Source organism: Pongo pygmaeus, chromosome 6 (genome assembly GCF_028885625.2).
Source record: "Pongo pygmaeus isolate AG05252 chromosome 6, NHGRI_mPonPyg2-v2.0_pri, whole genome shotgun sequence".
Classification (NCBI taxonomy): domain Eukaryota; kingdom Metazoa; phylum Chordata; class Mammalia; order Primates; family Hominidae; genus Pongo; species Pongo pygmaeus.
Window position 1 is genome coordinate 56,528,837 of NC_072379.2, and position 19,532 is coordinate 56,548,368.

The 19,532-nt window shown below is 38.8% G+C and overlaps 1 protein-coding gene across 3 annotated transcripts in view; it reads right to left on the reverse strand.

The window, feature by feature from the left end:
- Positions 1 to 587: 587 nt before the first annotated feature.
- The window catches only part of PLEKHA8 (pleckstrin homology domain containing A8), a 61,475-nt gene continuing 42,530 nt past the window's right edge, over positions 588 to 19,532 (reverse strand). For 2 of the 3 annotated variants that reach the window (XM_054494655.2, XM_063667419.1), the window contains exons 13-14: positions 11,069 to 11,130; positions 588 to 6,647 (exon numbers count right to left, since the gene is read on the reverse strand). In XM_054494655.2, coding sequence (XP_054350630.1) covers positions 6,450 to 6,647; positions 11,069 to 11,130 — 260 coding nt within the window. In that variant the 3' untranslated portion in view covers positions 588 to 6,449. Of the gene's footprint in view, positions 6,648 to 9,808; positions 9,922 to 11,068; positions 11,131 to 19,532 lie in introns of all 3 variants that reach the window. The other variant, XM_063667418.1, reaches the window with a different exon arrangement.

Here is a 19,532-nt window from a genome sequence, read left to right on the forward strand (position 1 = left end):
GGGGCTGGGCACAGTGGCTCAAGTTGTAATCCCAACACTTTGAGAGGCTGAGGTGGGCGGATCACTTGAGGCCAGAAGTTCGAGACCAGCCTGGGCAACATGGTGAAACCCCATCTCTACTAAAATTAAAAGTCAGACATGGGAGCACACGCCTGTAATCCCAGCTACTCAGGAGGCTGAGGCATGAGAATCCCTTGAACCCAGGAAGTGGAGGTCACAGTGAGCTGAGATTGTGCCATTACACTCCAGCCTGGGCAACAGAGCAAGACTGTTTCAAAAAAAAAAAAAAAAAAAAAAGAAAAAAAAAAAGATTTTGGAGTTTGGTTGCCTAGGTTTGTAGCCTGGCTCTATTCCTCCTAGCTATGGGATCTTAGGCAAGGGGCTTCCCCAATATATGCCTCAGTTTTCCCAGCTGTAACCTGAGGATAACAACAGTACCTGCCCTATGGAGTTATTAGGAGGATGAAATGTGCTTATATTTGTAAACGGCTTAGGTTGATGCCCAGCAAGTCATGTGTGTTCCATAAATGAGACTTTTTATTGACGTATTCAATTAGGAAGAAAACCACACAAAAATCTTTAAGAACTTAATACTTTAAAAATAAGTTTATTACAACTAACGAATATAAAATCTGACAGGTATTTTCAAACATTTTTGCAAAAAAAGTAAAACCCTCCCCTGTCACCCCTCCCCACAAGATAGAGAATAAGGACTTGGACAGAGAAACAATACAAATCTAAACATGAAACTGTCGCTCATCGGTTGGTCCCAAGAGGCTCCAACATATTATATTCTAAGTAAAGGTCCATTAAATTAAGAAGTTAACAAGCCACTTGACATTTTTATAGTTTAACTTGCTTTCTACTCTGATTATGATGCTCATTCAAAATGCTGAGAGACAAGAACAGGTAACATTAATACTGCACGTGACAGATATTCAAAGTGCATAAATCTATGAAACCACAAACATTCATAAGAATACTAGGCATGGAATTAAACAGTGACTTAAAAATTAATCCAAGAAAATCTACGTACATTTTAGCCTTTGGCATCTGGTCTATCATGTTTCTTCTTTATGTAGACATTAATTTGTTAAATCTATTAACCAGATTAAATTTATCTGAACACATTTCTCATCTGACACAGATTGTCCACAGCCAATTTCACATGAGGTAGTTGGGCTGTTTAATGACATTCTAGTGAAATTCTCATGATACATGGGAATTATACATTAAACATGCCATGGAACTGGCTCATAGCCTTCTAGGAAACAACAGAAGTACTTCTAGAGCATCCTTCCTATCAACACTGACTCCATATACACCTATAAACAGACACGCATACAAAGGAGTCTGTGTGGGTAAGATCGACTTTGTAAGGGGTATCAACCATCCCAGGGTGGTTTCTGTTTGTAAGGTATAGGGAGGAAATACTGACCACACTTTAAATATATGAACTATTTAGAACAAGCAGGATATTATTCTTACATTCTCACATAGCTTAGCTGAAAACATTTGTTCACTCTGGAACAGAAGTGATTAATACGGGAAATAAAGAATTTTGAAGACTTTTGCATTGCAGAGTAGTGATATTTTTTTCCTTTTAATTAAAGGCTATATAAAAACAGCAGAGGAGAAAGATCAATGCATGCATCAACTGTACCAGAGAGGCACTGTTAATGACTGTTTAATCATGCCCTGGAGTGCCTGAATGCAGCAGTGCAATGAGAAATCATGCAAATGGTCACTGTACACAGGACTATTGACTGTGAGACAGGATGGGAATTGGGAACATTTACAGGGAAGGTCTAGTAAACAGTATATTTACGGAACTGTTGAAAGAACTCCTAATGACCTTGTAATACAGATAAATAGTCTTAAAATACCATTAGACAGCTAGTGAATTATTTTTTATGAAATGACTATGAAACCCCTGAGTAAGCAACTGCGGATTACAAAGGGACATACAGAAGTAGAACGTACTTCTAACGAAAGCATTCTATATACAATTCATAAGAATACAAATTTACCATACATAATGAAGTTTGTGTAGAGACCTTACAAGATCACAAAGAGTATCTGAAGTCAGGCCCTCTAAGACCAAACACATCAGCTCAGCTAACAGAACAATGGCTGAAAATATATTTCACTTATAAATTCTACATCTAAAAATTTTAAAATTTAAAAAAAGTTGATAGATTATCTTAAAAAAAGAAATGAAACATGAGGGAGAGCTGAATAGTTGTAAAACCTGTGACTAAAATCAGAAGCAACTGGTTTTAATCAGTGATTCAGAGATGCACCATTATATAACCAAGTTCTTGTAGGACATGGTAGTTTGCTAGGAAAAAAACTTAATTTTCCTCCAGAAAGTTCCCCAAATGCCTCGCATCATTGTCTATTGCTCATGACCCTCTGACTCTATTGCCTTATCTGATATTTCTCCATATGTATGATTTTCACAATCAGATTAAGTTCCCTTAAAAAAAAAATCTCTTACTTCAGCTCCTCTTTCCCTCACTTCAAATTTAGTGGAGAAAAATGTACTTTACTTATTTGGTCCCTATCACATATTTTTAATTAAAAACACTTTTCTGAAAATATAAAGTTAAAAGCATCAACTTTTTGTTAATATATTTGGAAAGTAATAACCAAAATGAGAAGAGTGCAAATTTTTCCAGCTGCACTCCTCTAATAATCATCTTTCCTAGGTGCCCCATGTCATGTCATTCACCCGCTTTCCAGCTACAAATGGGAATATGGGCTCCTTCTTAAGAAGCTCTTGCAGTCTGGGGGTGGGGGAACAGAATCCCCACTGATCGGGCACCCAGCCCTGGGCTAAGTTGGTGCCAGATGCTCTACATATGCGCTAGAAGCTGCTGAGAAATGGGGCAGAACAAACATAAGTGGGGGTAGATTTGGTGGGCTGATGGCGGTACTGCTGGCACTTTTCAGTAGCAAAGAAGAGAGAAAAGCAACAACGCTGGACTGTGGAGTTCAGAAATCCCTCATCATGGAATATGACATTGGGGGAAGTTTAATAATCAGAATAACATGCAAAAAATGGTAAGAAGGTGCCTCAAGCCACCACTTATACATCCTAATGAGAACTACCCTTCAAAGTCAATGTCTTGGGCCCACAGGCTCAACATTCTGTGAGAGCTCCTCTTCTGGAATTCCCTTCAGAGCTACATCAAGAGCCAATGAGAAGACCATCTTCTCCTCATAGTTACAATTTGGTTTCACTCCCAAAAGGGATCTCTCCAATTTAACATTTTTCACCGACATTAGCTATAAGGAATCTGACTTGCTTTCAAAAGTCAAGAGACTTGCCATCATTGAAAATATTTTGTTTAATTCAACAAATACACCCTGATCCCTACAAAGTGTAAACACTGGCTTTTACCATAGGGAGAAGTACAGGCACGATGAAATTGTGTGGAAATGTCTCATAAGGGGTTGGCCTAATGTTACTTATTTGTGTCTACAATACCTAGTAGACCAATTTCCTTTTTCTTCCGGTTCTCTCTAAAGGTTACACTAGAAAAATAATCCTAAAAATGCTTTGAGCAATGAGAACAAGGTGATTACTCTGCCAACAAAATACTAGAGTTTTCTCACCTCCTCTCACAGTAATGGTGAAAGTAAATTTAGTTGTCCCAGAAGTCTTGGAGGGCTACGGAGAGAAAGCTTTAAATATCTTTTCTCATTGCCCCCTTCTTGGAAAGTGATTACACATCAGCGCAAATTATGACTTTAACTAAAAGAGAGCAAATACTCTAGATGTAGGAGGAAGCTCTGACTATGCCAAGGTTCAGGTTAAGCTGAATTTACTGTTTAGTATTAGGTTCAATTTCTAATTTCTAATATTTTTATTTAAGGATCCTCAGTTCCTTAAGCAAACTTTTATACATCTTAAACAAACTTTTATACATCTTAGGCAAACGTAATATGCTCCAGTGGGGAAAATACCTATTAAAAAATATTACCCTCTTTCTACAGATGTGGAAAAAGGGTAATTGGAAAATGTAACTTATTCAAGCTATTCTGTCTCATCTGGGTTCTCAATGATCTCAGATAATATTAAGCCCCTCATTCACAGCAAAATGAGTTGTGTACATCTAGGCACTAACCTATACAAATGCAAAATGGCCATGCTGAGCAGCTTTCCTTTTGTGTGTATTCAGAGCTGCGGTGGCAAACCTGAGGTATTTTCAGAGTGCTACCTCTCCAAGAGACCACAGAGTTCACCTGAGGTGACAGGGAGCACCAGCAGCTGTTTAGAATGATCACACTGCACAATTCTAACAACCACCTGGTATGATCCCCTCTAAATGGTACAATGCTTAAAACGTCTTCATTCAAAGTACAAGCAAAAACTGGCTGCTTTTTCTTTTTCCATTTTAGGGGCTATGTCAAGGGCAGGGACTATCCCCGAGTCCTGCCATCATATTCATACTAATCAGAGAAGATCTATGCTCACTGCTCATGACAGTGGGAGGGAAATAACACACACACACCTTGGCAAAATACAAAATAATCAACATCATTTTAATACCCCCCTTCTTTCTCCCTAGCTTTAAAACATGTGATGCTGATTTTTCAAGTTTAAGTATTTTCCAGAAGTCTTTATGTGGGCAAAATACCTAATTAATCTGAGCTAAATAAATGTTCATTTGTTTAAAGACACACAAAGGCAAAACCAATACCCCTCCCTACATAAACTTCTCTGACTAAAGAGAGAATTCTCTCCATCCTAGAGATCTGCAGCAGGAACAGCATCATCTAGAGATGATGCTCTCAACTCAACCAAGCCCCTCAAAGGACCTTGTACCCTGGATAACTACCTCATGCTGGAACTTCCCTTCCTGTTACTAGAAGTAGCCTCTAATGGGGAAGGTACCCATGGCTTCTCTCCGACGCACACTCGAGGCAGCATGGTCTACTGAGACTAGGGCCAGGGATGGAGCATCACACTGTGCAGAAGAATGCCCACTCAACATTGTTTTATGAAACAATGTTTCTTAAGTTTTAAGAAGTTTAAGAAACTGTTTTCTTAAGTCTCATCTTTCAACTCTGACACCGTCCCAAAGCTTTTGAGATTGATAAACAGCTACATTTTGCCTGCTCTGCACTTTTGGTGATTAAACCGAGATTGATTGGTAAGCAGATTCAGAGTCATGGCCCCTGAATGCAATGCAAAGGCCTACCGGCTGGGTGTCAATGCTGGCTCAATTAAGAATGCTGCTGAGTAAACTTGCTCCACTTCTCACTCTCCATTTAGCTATTTTATTTAAATGGCGGCCTCTTCCTCTTTGAAAAAAAAAAAAAAAAAAAAAAGGACATATCATTTAGTTCTTGAAGAACTGGTAATTTTGTAAACTAGAATATAATCTAGTTGCTTTTCAATACTGTGTGCTGAAGAATCACGTGTAAAGTTTATCGAAATGCAGATTCCTATGTCCCACCACCTAGACTCTGGTTCTTCAGGCCAAAATAAGGCCTGGGAATCTGCTGTTTGAACAAGCACTCCGTATGACTTTGATGTAGAGGCAGTCCAGGTCACACTTGGAAATTATCTGGCTCCTCTGCTCAAAAACTATGTGACTGTGAACAGATCCCTCAACTTCTAAACCTTGCTTTTGAAGTGGGGTAATAATCCCTTTGGGTATCATTCCTTGTGATGTCCAATTGAGATAATGCATGGGGAACATGCTGGTAAATGGTAGGCAGTTGGGAGGTGTCATCTCAAATGACCTGTCCCACCTCTCTCATATTCTCCCCTCCAACTTGGGGCTAGGGCACACCATTAATCTTCTCAGAGCAACGGTCTCATGCCTGTCAGCAAGGATGGGACTCCTGTCCACGTCTTCTTCGCCTCCCACAATTGCATGGTCATGTGAATGCCCTGAACATCTTTACTACACAGGCCCTTATCACTGACAGAGTTGCAGTGAAGACGGTCCACTGAAGAACATCTAGGAACAGCAAACTCTACACAGCTTCAACAAAGCAGCTTATACTACCTCCAAATGTCTAGTCTAAGTTGGCTGAAACACTGGCTATGAATTATGGTACTTAATATGGAATTTGCTGATTTTCAGCTTGGGTTTGGGTGGCCCATTAGACTAAAATATAAAAACAATACAATACACAATAACAGCAAATTTGTTTGTTAAATCTGCTCTTATAACTTGCTGTTCAAGTCTACAGCAGCTTATCATTTGGTTTCCAGTAGGCCTGCTGAACTGAAATATATAGCACCTTGATCTTTAAACAAAACACATATGCATTTTAAATATTATAAAAGCACTGGATTTTGCCTCCTCCTGTCCATCCCCCCAAGTGAAGGGGTTGGAGAGGGTTGAGGCTGTTGCTGGAAATTAAGTAGGGCAACAAAACACTTTAGCACTTATTCCCTGAAGTTAGGAGGTGCTGCCCAGCAGCCATCATACCACCTCATCAGATTCCAGCCCGTGGACCTCGTACAAAGTGTCCAGTATGGCCAGCTGCTTCTCCATGGCAGGGAGGTAAAGGCTGAGGTCCCTCTGCATCCCAGTACTGAAAGCTTCTTTCTGGTGGTCACCTTCCTTTATGGTTAACGCGGCCACAAAATCTTCATAGGATGGAGCTGCCCTTAAAGCTAACTGCAAAAGAATAACCCATGAGAATCTGCATCAAGTCTGTCTCTCACACACTTATTTTTATGCATGTGCACATGCACACACACACACTTTCACACATACAAACAGCTGAGAAGAGCAAGAGTAAAGAAATATGACTACCCTTCTAATTTGTGGCTTCTCTAAAATTATGTTTCAAGGGCCAATTCAAATAACTTTAAGGCTAGAAGAAACAAGTATGTACTTGGGCCACCTTAAGGATAAATAATGCTATCACATCAGGGAATGCTGAGAGACAGAGTCCGAGAAAAGCTCCCTTCTGATCCACAGTGTGATCCAGACTATTACCCTCAAATCCTCAGAATCTATATGCATGTTGCCATCATGGTCTTTATTCCCACATGGCCTGTCTTCCAGGGCATCTCATTCTCTTATTTGTATCTCATCTCTATATATTTCTTTGCGTATCTTCTATTTTTCCCCCATATGAATAATCTTTCCTTTGCGCTCTTGAATGCTTTCTAGAAAGGAAGGGAGCTAACATTTGTTGTTTGCTTGTGCGCTGATGCTTTAACATAGTTTATTCTAGTTGATCTTTATAAGAACCCTGTACAGTTTGTATCTCTATTTTATATATAAACGTCATACAGCTAATGAGTGTCAGGGCTAGGATCTAAACTTGGATCATCTCTGTGTTTTTCAACCACACCACCATACTATGCCACTTCCCTAACAGATTTCCTAGGCATCTTATCCCTCTCTTCCTTTGCGGGCCAATATTCCCTAAGCTTGCTAAAATCTGTTTTCTGGCGTTCACTAGATCTCAGCAGAGGCTTTTTGAAGAATCTTGAATTATCATTCCACAGTTGCTTTCCTGATCTTCCTTATACTTTGAAAGTCTTTGAGAATCAGACCTCCCCATTTTTGCAATAAGAGAGTGACTGGCATTATCATGCAGTGGCTAAAGCACAGACTTAGATGAAGCAGACCTGGACTTGAATCTCAGATCTTTCACATACCAGTTTGAGGAATTTATGCAAAGTGTGTAACTTCCTAGAGTCTCAGTTTCCTTATTTATAGAAGACTAACACCACTTTCCTTATTTTAAGGATTAATGGGATCTGTAGGAAGTGTTTAGCCCACTGCCTGGCACATGATAAATACTTAGATAATGGTCAAAGTACAAGGGAGTGGGAAAACTGAAAACGAAGAGAAGGCAGTTATCCAAAAACATAACAAAAGAAAATCTCCCAGAACTGGAGGATAGGAGTCTCCAGATTTAAAGACCTAATCAAGTGCTCAGCATAATGAATGATAAAGACCAAAAGGGCACATCATGAAATTTCAGAACGTGGGGATAAACAATCTAAAACATCTCGAAAGGGACAAGGAACAGATTATATATAATAGAATAGGATTTCAGAATAGTAACAGTGGAAGCTGGAGGACAATAGAGGAATGCCTTCAAAATTTGGAGGGAAAATGTTTATTAACCTAGAATTCTACACTCAGCCATCAGCACTCTAGAAAAAAAAGGGGAGAACCAGTAGTAGAGTTCAACTGTCTAGTCTGGTTGAAGAGGAAACCAAAAAGGTCAAATGAAGGCTAGTTAGTGACCAAGATGGAGGCAGCCACCTTGCCTGAAATGGCTATCAGCTCAGTAGAGTATAACTGCTGAAAGATTAAAAGGTCACTATTTGGCTGATAAGTCAAATTCCTTGGATGTAAATAATGTTTCCCTCAGCAACTGAGATTAGTTAACATGAATTTGGCTCTGCAAGTTAGCATGTTAGAAAACTTATAAAACTTCCAAAGTAGGCATGACTTGGAGAGTAACAGGGTGAAAAGGCCAATCTAGCTACAGAATTAACTCCTCTATTGATAAGGCTGTTGCCAAATACATTACATAGTCTATTTTCTTAAAAACCAGCACCTTTATTGGCAATAATATTTAAAGCCTTCAAGATGTTTTTACTCTACAACCTTGGGTATATTATCTCATCACTTTGTGTCTCAGGTTTCTCTGTCTATAAGCAGGGAAAATAATTGAATCTATCTCAGGATTACGAGACTTAGAAATTTATGTATGTCAAGCACTTAAAACAACATCTAGTGCATGTTAAGTGCTCAAAACTGTAAACTGTGGTTGCAGTTCTTAGTATTCGACATAGCAGTTCTACTTCTAGGAATTTATTTTGAAGAAATAAGAATTTTATTCAAAAATGCATATAAACAGATGCTGTTTTATTTCTAACCTGTTTTATTCTAAACTTAGAAGCAGCTTAAGAAGCAAATAAATTATGATATCTCCATACTAGGAAAATATTATACAGTCACTAAAAATAGTGTTCTTTTCAAAGACTCTTTTATGGCATTTAAAAATAATAATGATAGATTCTATTCAGTTGGGGGAATATAAAATTATACAAGCTAAAGGTAGAAAAAAATGTATATACATATACAGAGTAAGTATACAAAATAAAGATAATTATACACATATACTATATGCATGTATAAACATCTATATTATGTTTAAGTATATAAAATAGATCAATATTTAAAAGAATATGTAAATTAAAAAGCTAAGACGGTAAAATACAAAAATGTTAAAAAAGGAAAATATGGACAGTTTTAATTTCTTCCCTTTCTACCATATTTCTAAAATTTTTTATGAGTCTACATTAGTATAATAAAGTTAAAAAGTCCTCTTAAAGACTTATGCTTTGCATCCATTAAAGTACAGGGTAAAGGAAAAAAAGATTTATGCTGATAAGTTTTCTACTATAGCTGCACTCTTATTGACAGTATCTCTGGGATCATCAATATTTTAGGATTAAATTTTGCATTCTATACTGAACCCTTCCCCCTACACTTGTTTTGGGGCAACTCAAGTGTCAGGCACAAGCTAGCAATCACAATAATCACAATATTCATTCAGGGAGATCAATGAACACAGTGAGCATCCACTGCCTAAGAACTCAGTAGAGGCCTCTCAGTGATTGTGTTTTCACTGCAGAGAGCTCTAATGGAGGTAAGCACTAGCACCTTGGAGATAACAGATCTGAGTTTAGACCTGGGCTCTGACATAGCCTCACGCTGGTACTTGGGGACTGGAATTAATTGTTCTGAATTTGTAAAATAGTGGGAGTTAATCCTGATAATTAAGATAAAGAATATGAAAGTACCTGTTAGAGTGCCTGGTACACAAGTGTCCAATAGCTACATGGTAGCAATTATGATTATTCAAGGTGTATTGAAGGTAAGGGTGAGCAGTCTGTAGCTTCATTTGGTCCAGCACCTATCCCAGTGAACAGTGAATGGGATATGGAGCTTTAATCTCCATGCTTTCAAAAAATATTTAATTTTCACTAGAATCTGATTTCTTGTACTGTACATTCTTCCCACTTTACCGGCCTCCCTAATAAAGCACGACCCAAATGGTCCTTTCTTTAGGCAAATGATGCATCCTTTATATCAGTAAAAGATACCATCTGCAAGGCTACTTTATTCCCCAACCTTCCAAAGAATGTGAGTACATTCTATGAGGTTTCCTGACACACAACTGCATGAGACTGCCTTTTCATGACTAGATTTGACTAAGACTGACCTTTTCCTGGATGGGAAGAATCACAGAGTGTATTGCTGACATAAAGGAGCCATCTACTCCTGCTATTTTATAAAGCAGGCTAAGTGACTTCCCCAGCAGACTAAGAGTCTCAGGTTTGTGTTCTTCCTAGTTAAACATGCTGGGAAGAAGAGGGCGGTGGGTAATCAGAGCCAAAACACATGAATACAAAACACCTTCACAATGAAAATAACTGGCTAAGAAGAGATTTCTAGCCCTAGCCACTGGCACACCCAATACAGTTAATATTCAAAGACAAAATTCAATTAGTGAAAAAAAAATCAACTAAGACCTAAGAATTAAAAGGAATGAATACAATGGGCAGCAGAGGGAGCTATTAGGTTGACTTCATTACCTGAAAGCATCATTTCCCTTCAATGATAAGTATTTAGGATCACTGCTTCCTACCTACTTCTGCTAGGATACTTAAGCTTTTTACTACCTTATCAGAAAGGCAACCACTTATGAGGCAAATCTTCACAAGGTCATTGGAATTGGCTAGAGTAATTAGAATTGGCTAGGGTAAAGCATCAACTCTTTTATTCATATTTCTTTAACAGTCTTTGCTATTCTAGACACTTTTTACTGCTGACATTTCCACACACCAAAGGCCTATAAACGTAAATTAAATAAATAACATTTTGTTCTTATCCTCAAAAACAAAGCAAACAAAAACACCACACATACACACATACACACACACACTACCTTGTTTCCGACAATCATGACTAGATAAATAACTGGGTAAGAAGAGATTTCTAGCCCTAGCCACTGGCACACCCCATACAGTTAATAATAGGAGACAAGAAGGATCACTTACCGCAAAAACCCCTCGAACTACCCAGCCATGGTGTTGCCGCAATGTTTTACCATATGCGTTATCTTGAAAAGAAGAAAAACTCCATGAGGAACACTTTCATCAGAATTTGATGTGCTATTTGTATAATGTACTTTTTTTTTTGTTTTAAAGAGACAGGGTCTTGCTCTGTCACCTAGGCTAGAGTATAGTGGTGTGATAATAGTTGCAGCCTTGAACTCCTGTGCTCAAGTGATCCTCCTGCCTCAGCTCCTCGAGTAGCTAGGACTACAGGTGTGGATGACCATGCCCAGCTAATTATTTTTAATTTTTTGTAGAGATGAGGTCTCGCTATGTTGCCCAGGCTGTTCTGGAACTCCTGGGCTCAGGTGATCCTCCCACCTTGCCCTCCTAAAGCAATGGGACTACAGGTGTGCGCCACCGTTCTTGGCCATATTTGTATAATGCATAGTAGCACAATACTATTGGTATTTGGAAATTATGAAAAAAATCTAATTACAAGATTTTGGACCCAAAAAATCTAAAGCAGTAAAAAAGCTCACATGGAGATTTTTTTTTTTTTTTTTTAAAGAAACACAGATACTACCACTCTTACTCTGGGTCAATCAATATACCTGAACTTCAGCTTATTATTATGGTGGGAAAAGGTCAATACATATAAAGAAACAAAGAGGGAGGAAAAGATATTGAAAAACCGAGACAATACAGTTAGAAATACTTTGAAATGTTTTGTGACCGTGAGCCAGTCCCTTAGCTGCCCTCTCTAACCATCTGTTTCCTCCTTTGTAAAATGATCTCTAAGATTCTTTCCAATTTTAACATTCTATTCTGGGATGCCAAATGTTTGTCCTAAATGACCCTATGACCTGTATATACAGTATTTAAGCTAGAAACCTTCGAAAATATTTATGGAAAGAATGGCTTGAAGTTATTAAGCTAAAGTAATTGGTGAGAACTATATTACTAAAAGTCATTCATGTTTCATACTTTAATCTATAATTTTTGTCCCAATGTATTTTAAAAGGAGATTTTGAAACTGGCATATCATAATTTTAATTATGAAAAAAATCCCAAGAACCAGATGGATGCATTTTATGCAAAGGATGCGTTCCTGAAATTTGAATAATTCAATATATGCAAAATTCAAAACTGATTTCTCCACAGGATTAAATGCATTCTCAGGAGGCAAAGATCTGCATCACCATGGTGCATTTTTATTTCAGTGTTCCACTTTATTTCCTAAGCATCATCTCCAGTAGCAACAGAGCACTCATTTCTAAATTAACAGCACAGTGTACCATGGGGGCTATTTGACCTTCTTCATGTTTCTCCATATCTAAATTCTATTCCAAGCATATTTATTTTCATGTGCTAGTTTCACCACCAGCACAAGTACCACCACCATTTCATGAATGCTTAGTGTGACATTCGAAGGCTACAAAAATATTTTCAATTCTAACAAGAGATGTTAAAATAATAGATAAACAGACACTAAAACCACAAGTACAAGTTCCTATGCAGTGAAAAGCAACGTGGTTCACAAGACATTGCCAAGGGAAGTCAGGTATTTATTTGCATTTTACTGGCCAAAATGGCACTGCCATGTGGCTACAGCTTCAACACAGTTTACAATCGACTCAAGCCTTCCAGCTCTGAAATTATGTCATTCTAGTCAACTTTATTTTAAAACTGGAGTGAGGCTTTATTAATACTTTTAGTATATCCTACTACTTCAATTTTACATATTCAAATTTTCACAAAATGCAATTATATGTTATATAAAATACATACTCAATACATATTGCAATATATTTTATATAAAAGACTGTACATGTGAAATATAACAACAGATTCCTTTGGCTCTCTAAAGCTTAGGAATATGTTGGAATGCCAGTATCCAGTGTGTTAAAGCTAAAGCAGAAGCAATAAGTGATAATTAATACATTCAAGTATGAAGAAGACTCTTAGAGCCTAAAGGAGAACCCAAAATTAAACTTTTTTCTTAGGAGAACAGTCTGAGTAAACTAGGGCATGATCAAAGACATATGTCTTCAATGTAAACCAAACAAAACGTAGGTGATTCTCTGTAAGAAGACATGGCATCAGGGAAATTTCAGATGGCATACAAGACCTTAGTGAGGATATCCTGAGAAATGTGAAGAAAGGGGTTGCTCATTCACAAAGCGTATAGTACAGATGGGCAGAGAATACTAGGTACAGCCTCTGATAAAAACCAGCAAGACAACCAAATTTTCAACCATTTGAGCAGCCATCTGGGCTGGCAAGAGGGTGCACAGGTCCATGGAAAACATCCTGAGGTTGTTACCAAGGTAAGATACTGCGAATCCTTTCTTTCTTGTGTTGGTATTTCATGCAGGGCATTAAATGCCATTATAAATAAAGAAATACCATTAAAATCTGCTGGTGGATATCTACCATGAACACCTGCTCTATTCAACAAGAATTCAGGGCAAGTCTACCACACAGTAGTATCTTTAGGTGATTTAAATTCAGTCAATTCCCTGTCCTCAAGAAGTTGATGGTTTATAGAAGAGCCAGTCATTTAACAATCATTATTGTATAAGTCAATAACTGCTACAGTAGATACCTGTATGCAGTGCTACAGGAACAGTAAGAAGGGAGAAACTAATCCAGCCTGGGTTGGGGGGGACGCGTGTGGACACAAAGAATTCTCAGAAGGAATCCTGAAGGCTGGGTAGGGTAGAGAGCAGAGTGGTAGATGGTGCGGCAGACACAGCGAGCATCACAGCGTTGTGAGAGGTCATGGCATGCTGGGCGATGGTGAGCAAAATTCATTGGCTCTGAAGAACACCAGGGCTTGCAAACTGGGTTGGGCCAAATTGTGAGGACCTTTATCCATCATGTCAAAGATTCTGATCTGCCGCCTGAGGCATAGTGGAAGTTTTGAAAAATATAATATTTATTGCTTTTTTTGGGTTTCACGATTGATGCCCGTTGTTGAAAATAAGGAAAATATTTTAAAAGGAGAGAACTAAAGAAACCTATAATCCTGTCTCCCAGAGATAACCACAGTGGGTATTCTGGAAAAATATTCTTAGTTTTTTTCCCCTGTACAGAGAATATTACCTTCTTCTGTCAGCAAAGTCATGATAATTCTGATTCAGAATTGTGGTAGGGAAGTAACAAGTTGAAATTCACACTTCTTTACAGTCTGTAGCAAATAACAGCTATCCTGGTGCCTGAGCCTCCAGCTCCAAGGCCCACCTGGCTAGACAGACTGCTTGTTTAAAAGAGCTCTGGGCCAGGCACGGTGGCTCACGCCTATAATCCCAGCACTTTGGGAGGCCAAGGCGGGTGGATCACAAGGTTGGGAGTTCAAGACCAGACTGGACAAGATGGTGAAACCCCATCTCTACTAAAAATATAACAATTAGCCAGGTATGGTGGTGGGTGCCTGTAATCCCAGCTACTCGGGAGACTGAGGCAGAGAACTGCTTGAACCCAGGAGGCGGAGGTTGCAGTGAGCTGAGATCACGCCACTGCAGTCCGGCAGCCAGGGCGACATAGACTCTGTCTCAAAAAAAAAAAAAAAAAGCTCTGGATTCGGTGCTATGCCAACCTCAGAGACCTTATACCTTTTGTATACATTGCCATTCAAGTTAACCGTTCCAAAAAGCCTAGAAACTCTTTTCCATGCCCTCTTCTAAAAGACAGCAAAAAGACAAGGAAGACAAAGGTGCCGTGAGTCCAAACAGCATGGGGAGTCTGGCTTAAGGATGGGATAGTGTTTGTACAGCAGCATATCTGTCTGCCCACTTGGCCCTAGTAGACAAAGAAGCTGTTCCTTGTTATGCTTATACCTTGCCAGAGGAAAGTTCCACCTGGCAAAATGTGGGCCAGATGATCTAATGGGAGAAGGTGTGTCAAAAGAATTTGGGCTGGGTCTTGACTGAGATCACTGCTGCAATTTAAAACCAACAAATGAAATAAAAGTCATTAAAAAAAAAAAAAAAAGACTTCCGAAAGTCCTTAGCTGACTTCTAGGCTGCAAATATCCCTGCCATGTGAGACTGATGGCATTAAAATAAGATGAAGTCTAAGCCTGACCTATTTTGGTTACCTAGAGAAGATTAGATAATGAAATACATTAATCTTCACTGTAATGCCCATTCATTATCATCATGCATGTTCTATAATCTGGGAGTATTTTTGGCCTCTGAAAGACATAAATGATACCCTTCTCCCAGTTCTTTGAGATGTGTCAGTTCCCCAGAAACTGAGTCAAAATTTCTAAGTAGGAAGCCTTGACAATCACCTTGCCTAATTCTTTTCCTTTTAGAAATGAAGACATGGAAGACCCAGAAAGGTAGTGACTTTCCCAAGGTCACAAAGTTAAAAGCAATGAGACCTGGGGACACTCTTGTTGCATCACACCATTCTGTCAAAAAAACTGGTGTTTACTCTGTAAACAATGTAATAAAAATGAAAAATATGCCTTGTCCAATCGTTTTCTGAAAGAATTGGCACCTGGTTATGGAAACAGCACAGCTCTCATTCATTTACTATTAGTAACTCAGAAACTTGCTATCAGGTATTTAGAGATTATGCCTAAAGCTTTTATAGTAACTGAGAGAACAACTCTTCCATTACTGTTGGTGGACAACCATTCTGTCCAGGAACTTTGTATACAGGAAAGTGTTTTTCTACTATAAACCTATAATTGGTAAAGTTATTTTGGCTTATAGAGAAGATGAGAGAAATGTCAATCTAAGTCTTAAGAGAAAGCCTGAGAAGTAGAGAACCAAAGCCAGAAAGGGCGGAATTACTCACTGGGCTGAGGAAATGACAATCATAATTCTGCAAATGTGTTCAACTAGACAGTTCTGAGGCAAGAATTAGGAACCAGGAGATTTGAAAGCAGGTAGTCAAGTCTGGCAGGAGGCTGGTGGGAAACAGATAGGCACTGGGGAAGTGTGCTTGCCCTAAGATCCTACAACTTCTAGAGAGAACGGTCCAGTAACTCACTTAGAATAGTAAGAACCTTCATCCTATAACTCATGTCTTTTTAAAGCATAGGTGGGCAAAAGAACAATGGACCAGAATATGGAGTCTAGAACAGATCTCTCTCTCTCTCTCTCTCTCAAAGTTGGTATTACATACAAGTAGGGAAAAGAATAGGTGATCCAATAAGTGCTGCTAAGACAACTGGCTTTCTGATTGGAAATAATAAAATTATATCCCCACCTTACACCATTCACAAAAATAAATTCCAGGAAGATTAAAGACATAAATATGAAAGCAAACCTACAAAACTTTGAGAAGAAAATGTCAGAGAACATCTTTGTGACCTCAAGGGAGAGAGGGATTTCTTTAAGAAGTACAAGCCATAAAGAAAGAATGACATCTTTGATTACATAAAAACTGAAACTTCTGTATACCAAAAGACACCATAGATAAAGAGCAAAGGCAAGCCACAGACTGACAGGAGACAGTTTAACCCTTAACTGAAAAAGATTAGACATTTTAACCCATCACTGAAAAAGATTAATATCCAGGAAATATAAAGAACTCCCAGGAGTCGATAAAGAAAACCTAAGACAAAGGTGGTCAAATACATGAACAGGCAACTCATGGAGAAGGAAATCAAACTGCCAGTGAAGACAGGAAAAGCTGCTCAACCTTACTTGTAATCTAAGGACAAAAACTTTGGCAATATTCTATCATTTTACAGCCATCAGGCACAAATTTAAAAGGCTGACAATGACAAGTGCTAAAAAGAATGTGGAGTATTGGGAACTCTCACTACTCTGCTGGTAATGATAGACTTTGGAGAGCAATTTGGCAATATCTAGTCATGTGGTTCAGCCATTCCAATTGTATTATGTACTACAGCAGCAGTTCCCAGTGTAGTCTCCAAACCAGCAGCCTCAGCATCACCTGGGAACTTGTTAGAAATGCAAAGTCTCAGCCTCATGTCAGGCCTACAGAGCAATCTGTTTCAAGGAGCCTTCCAGGTGAGGCTAATACAGGCTAGAGTTTGAGAACCACTGTTCTGGCAGCACAGCTTCTCAAGCAGTAAGGCCCCATGAACTACCAGTCTGTAGACAGCCAGAGCCCCTGGGCCAGTCCCTCTTAGCTATGAGAAGCCTCCTCCTTTTTCTGGTGTGCTGTCTGGACATAATTTTCCATATGATACAGAACATGTGTGAAAGGAACGTGTACATTGTAGAATTGCTTTTAATGGTGAAAATCTGTAATCAACTGTGTCCATTAACAGTATATTAGTTTTTCTAAACCACGGTCTATTCATACAATGAAATGCTAAACAGCAAGGAAAATGAATGAGCCAGGACTACAAGCCACTTCAACAGTGGCTAAAATCTGAAAATACTGAGTGAAGAAGGAAGAATGTGTACAATATGATACCTCATATACAAGTTTAAAACATGTAGTCCAATACTAGATGCTGCTTATGGACACATAAATATACAGTAAAAGTATAAAAACATGTATTACATAATGAACCACGCAAATTCAGGATGATGATCTCTGGAAAACGATGGGAGTCACGGGATTAAGGAGTGACACGTGGGCACTTAACTGTATTGAACTATTTTTTTCTATCAGGTCAAGTGATAGATATTTGTTAAATGCCTGAATTATTTATAATTTTCTTTTTTGAGACAGAGTCTTGATTTGTTACCCAGGATGGAGTGCAATGGTGCAAACATGGCTCACTGCAGCCTCAACATCCCTGGTGCAAGTGATCCTCCCACCTCAGGCCCCCAAGTAGCTAGAACTACAGGCTGGTGCCACCACACATGGCTAATTTTTGAATGTTTTGAAGAGACGGAGCTTCGCCATGTTGCCCAGGCTGGTCTTGAACTTGTGAGCTCAAGTGATCTGCCTGCCTTGGCCTCCCAAAGCGCTTTGGCATGTATTTTCAAAAGCAGAGCTACCAGGAGAGTAACCTCTGAATTCTTTATAGTGACTAAGCTTAAGGCAAATTGACTTGTATGGACAATAACCAGTGGAAAGAGGTCAAACAAGTACCCAGAGATGCCCTTTGTTAATTTCAGGCACTGTTAAGACTAATGCTTGTGCTGCCAGCCAATCCTACCAGTGGAGGCATTGCTGCAAATGGTTCTGGAAAGAGTATTAGAATTCACATTCCATAGTATTTTCAGAATGGCCAACTTATGATTTAATGTTAAATATCTGATTATGAGTTCTGACTTTATCTCTCTCACTTATCTCTCCTTATCTGTGAAAGCCTTTCATATTAAATACATGACTGAGCATCCTTTTAAAACTTTTTCTATTCTGTGCCAGAAAAGGATCTTGGTTGGGGGTTAACTTTTACTGACATTTATATATATCACTCTGAGGTGAGATATGTGGCAATATGTTATCCCACTGAGCACAGAGCATATAACATTTAATACAATGGTGCATGAAATGCCAGAGCAACTTTTCTTCCTTCCACTTGCAAGGATGCTTTCCAAAACCTCTTTTTGATGTGGAATATGCAATGGAGAGGGGGACTCAGCTCTAAGGCAGATTATTAAACATATCTGCCTTGTGAACCCAACTCCCTCCTGAAAATGACCTCTAAAGAATGTTATAGGACACTAAGGGAACACAGCAGCTGTTAGCATGAAACCACCCAAAATGTTCCACTCTGATCATCATTATGGGGAAGCCAAGTGATGGCTCAAGTGCAAAAAGGGGCAGTGTAAAGTCTAAGGCCTCCTTCCAGATGCTGGAAGTATTCCAGGTCACAGAACTGCACCAATACAGTAACTAGAGATGCATTTTCCAGAAAGGTAATGGAGACAAGGCTTCTACTATGTTATTTAGGGCTTCTACATATAAATGTACTATTTCCAAGGCCATTAAGACCATACAAGTTTCATGAACATTCACCTCAAACCTTTCTTAAGCAGTATTTTTATTGGAAAGCTGTCTAATTATGATGAAAAGAAGGCAAAATAAATTGATGCTATAACTAATTTCAGCAATTTTACTCCTGCTTATTAAAAATCTCTTAGATGCAGTCAAAATCTCAAAATGATCAAGATGTAGACAAGTGACAGGTGAACCTCAAAGGCCTAAGTCTAGATGACTAGGTCTCAAACTTCAGCATGGAATAGAATCATCCGAATGACTTGTTAAAACATGGACTGCCAGGCCCCAGCCTCAGAGTGTCTGATTCAGCAGGTCTGGGGTGGAACCGGATAGTCTGCATTTCTAATGAGTTTTCAGGTGATAAAGATGCTGCTGACCTTGGAACAGCTTGAGAACCACCGATGGAGATTTTGAGACCCTAGGAAAGGTATTTATCCTCTTTAAACCTCAGTTTATTCACTGGAGAGTATTTGGAAGATTAAATATTTATCAAAAACTTAGTGTAATAGTTACACTGGGTGCTCTATAAGTGATAGCTGTTTTTAAATTCAACTTTAGAATTTAAAAAAGCCAACAA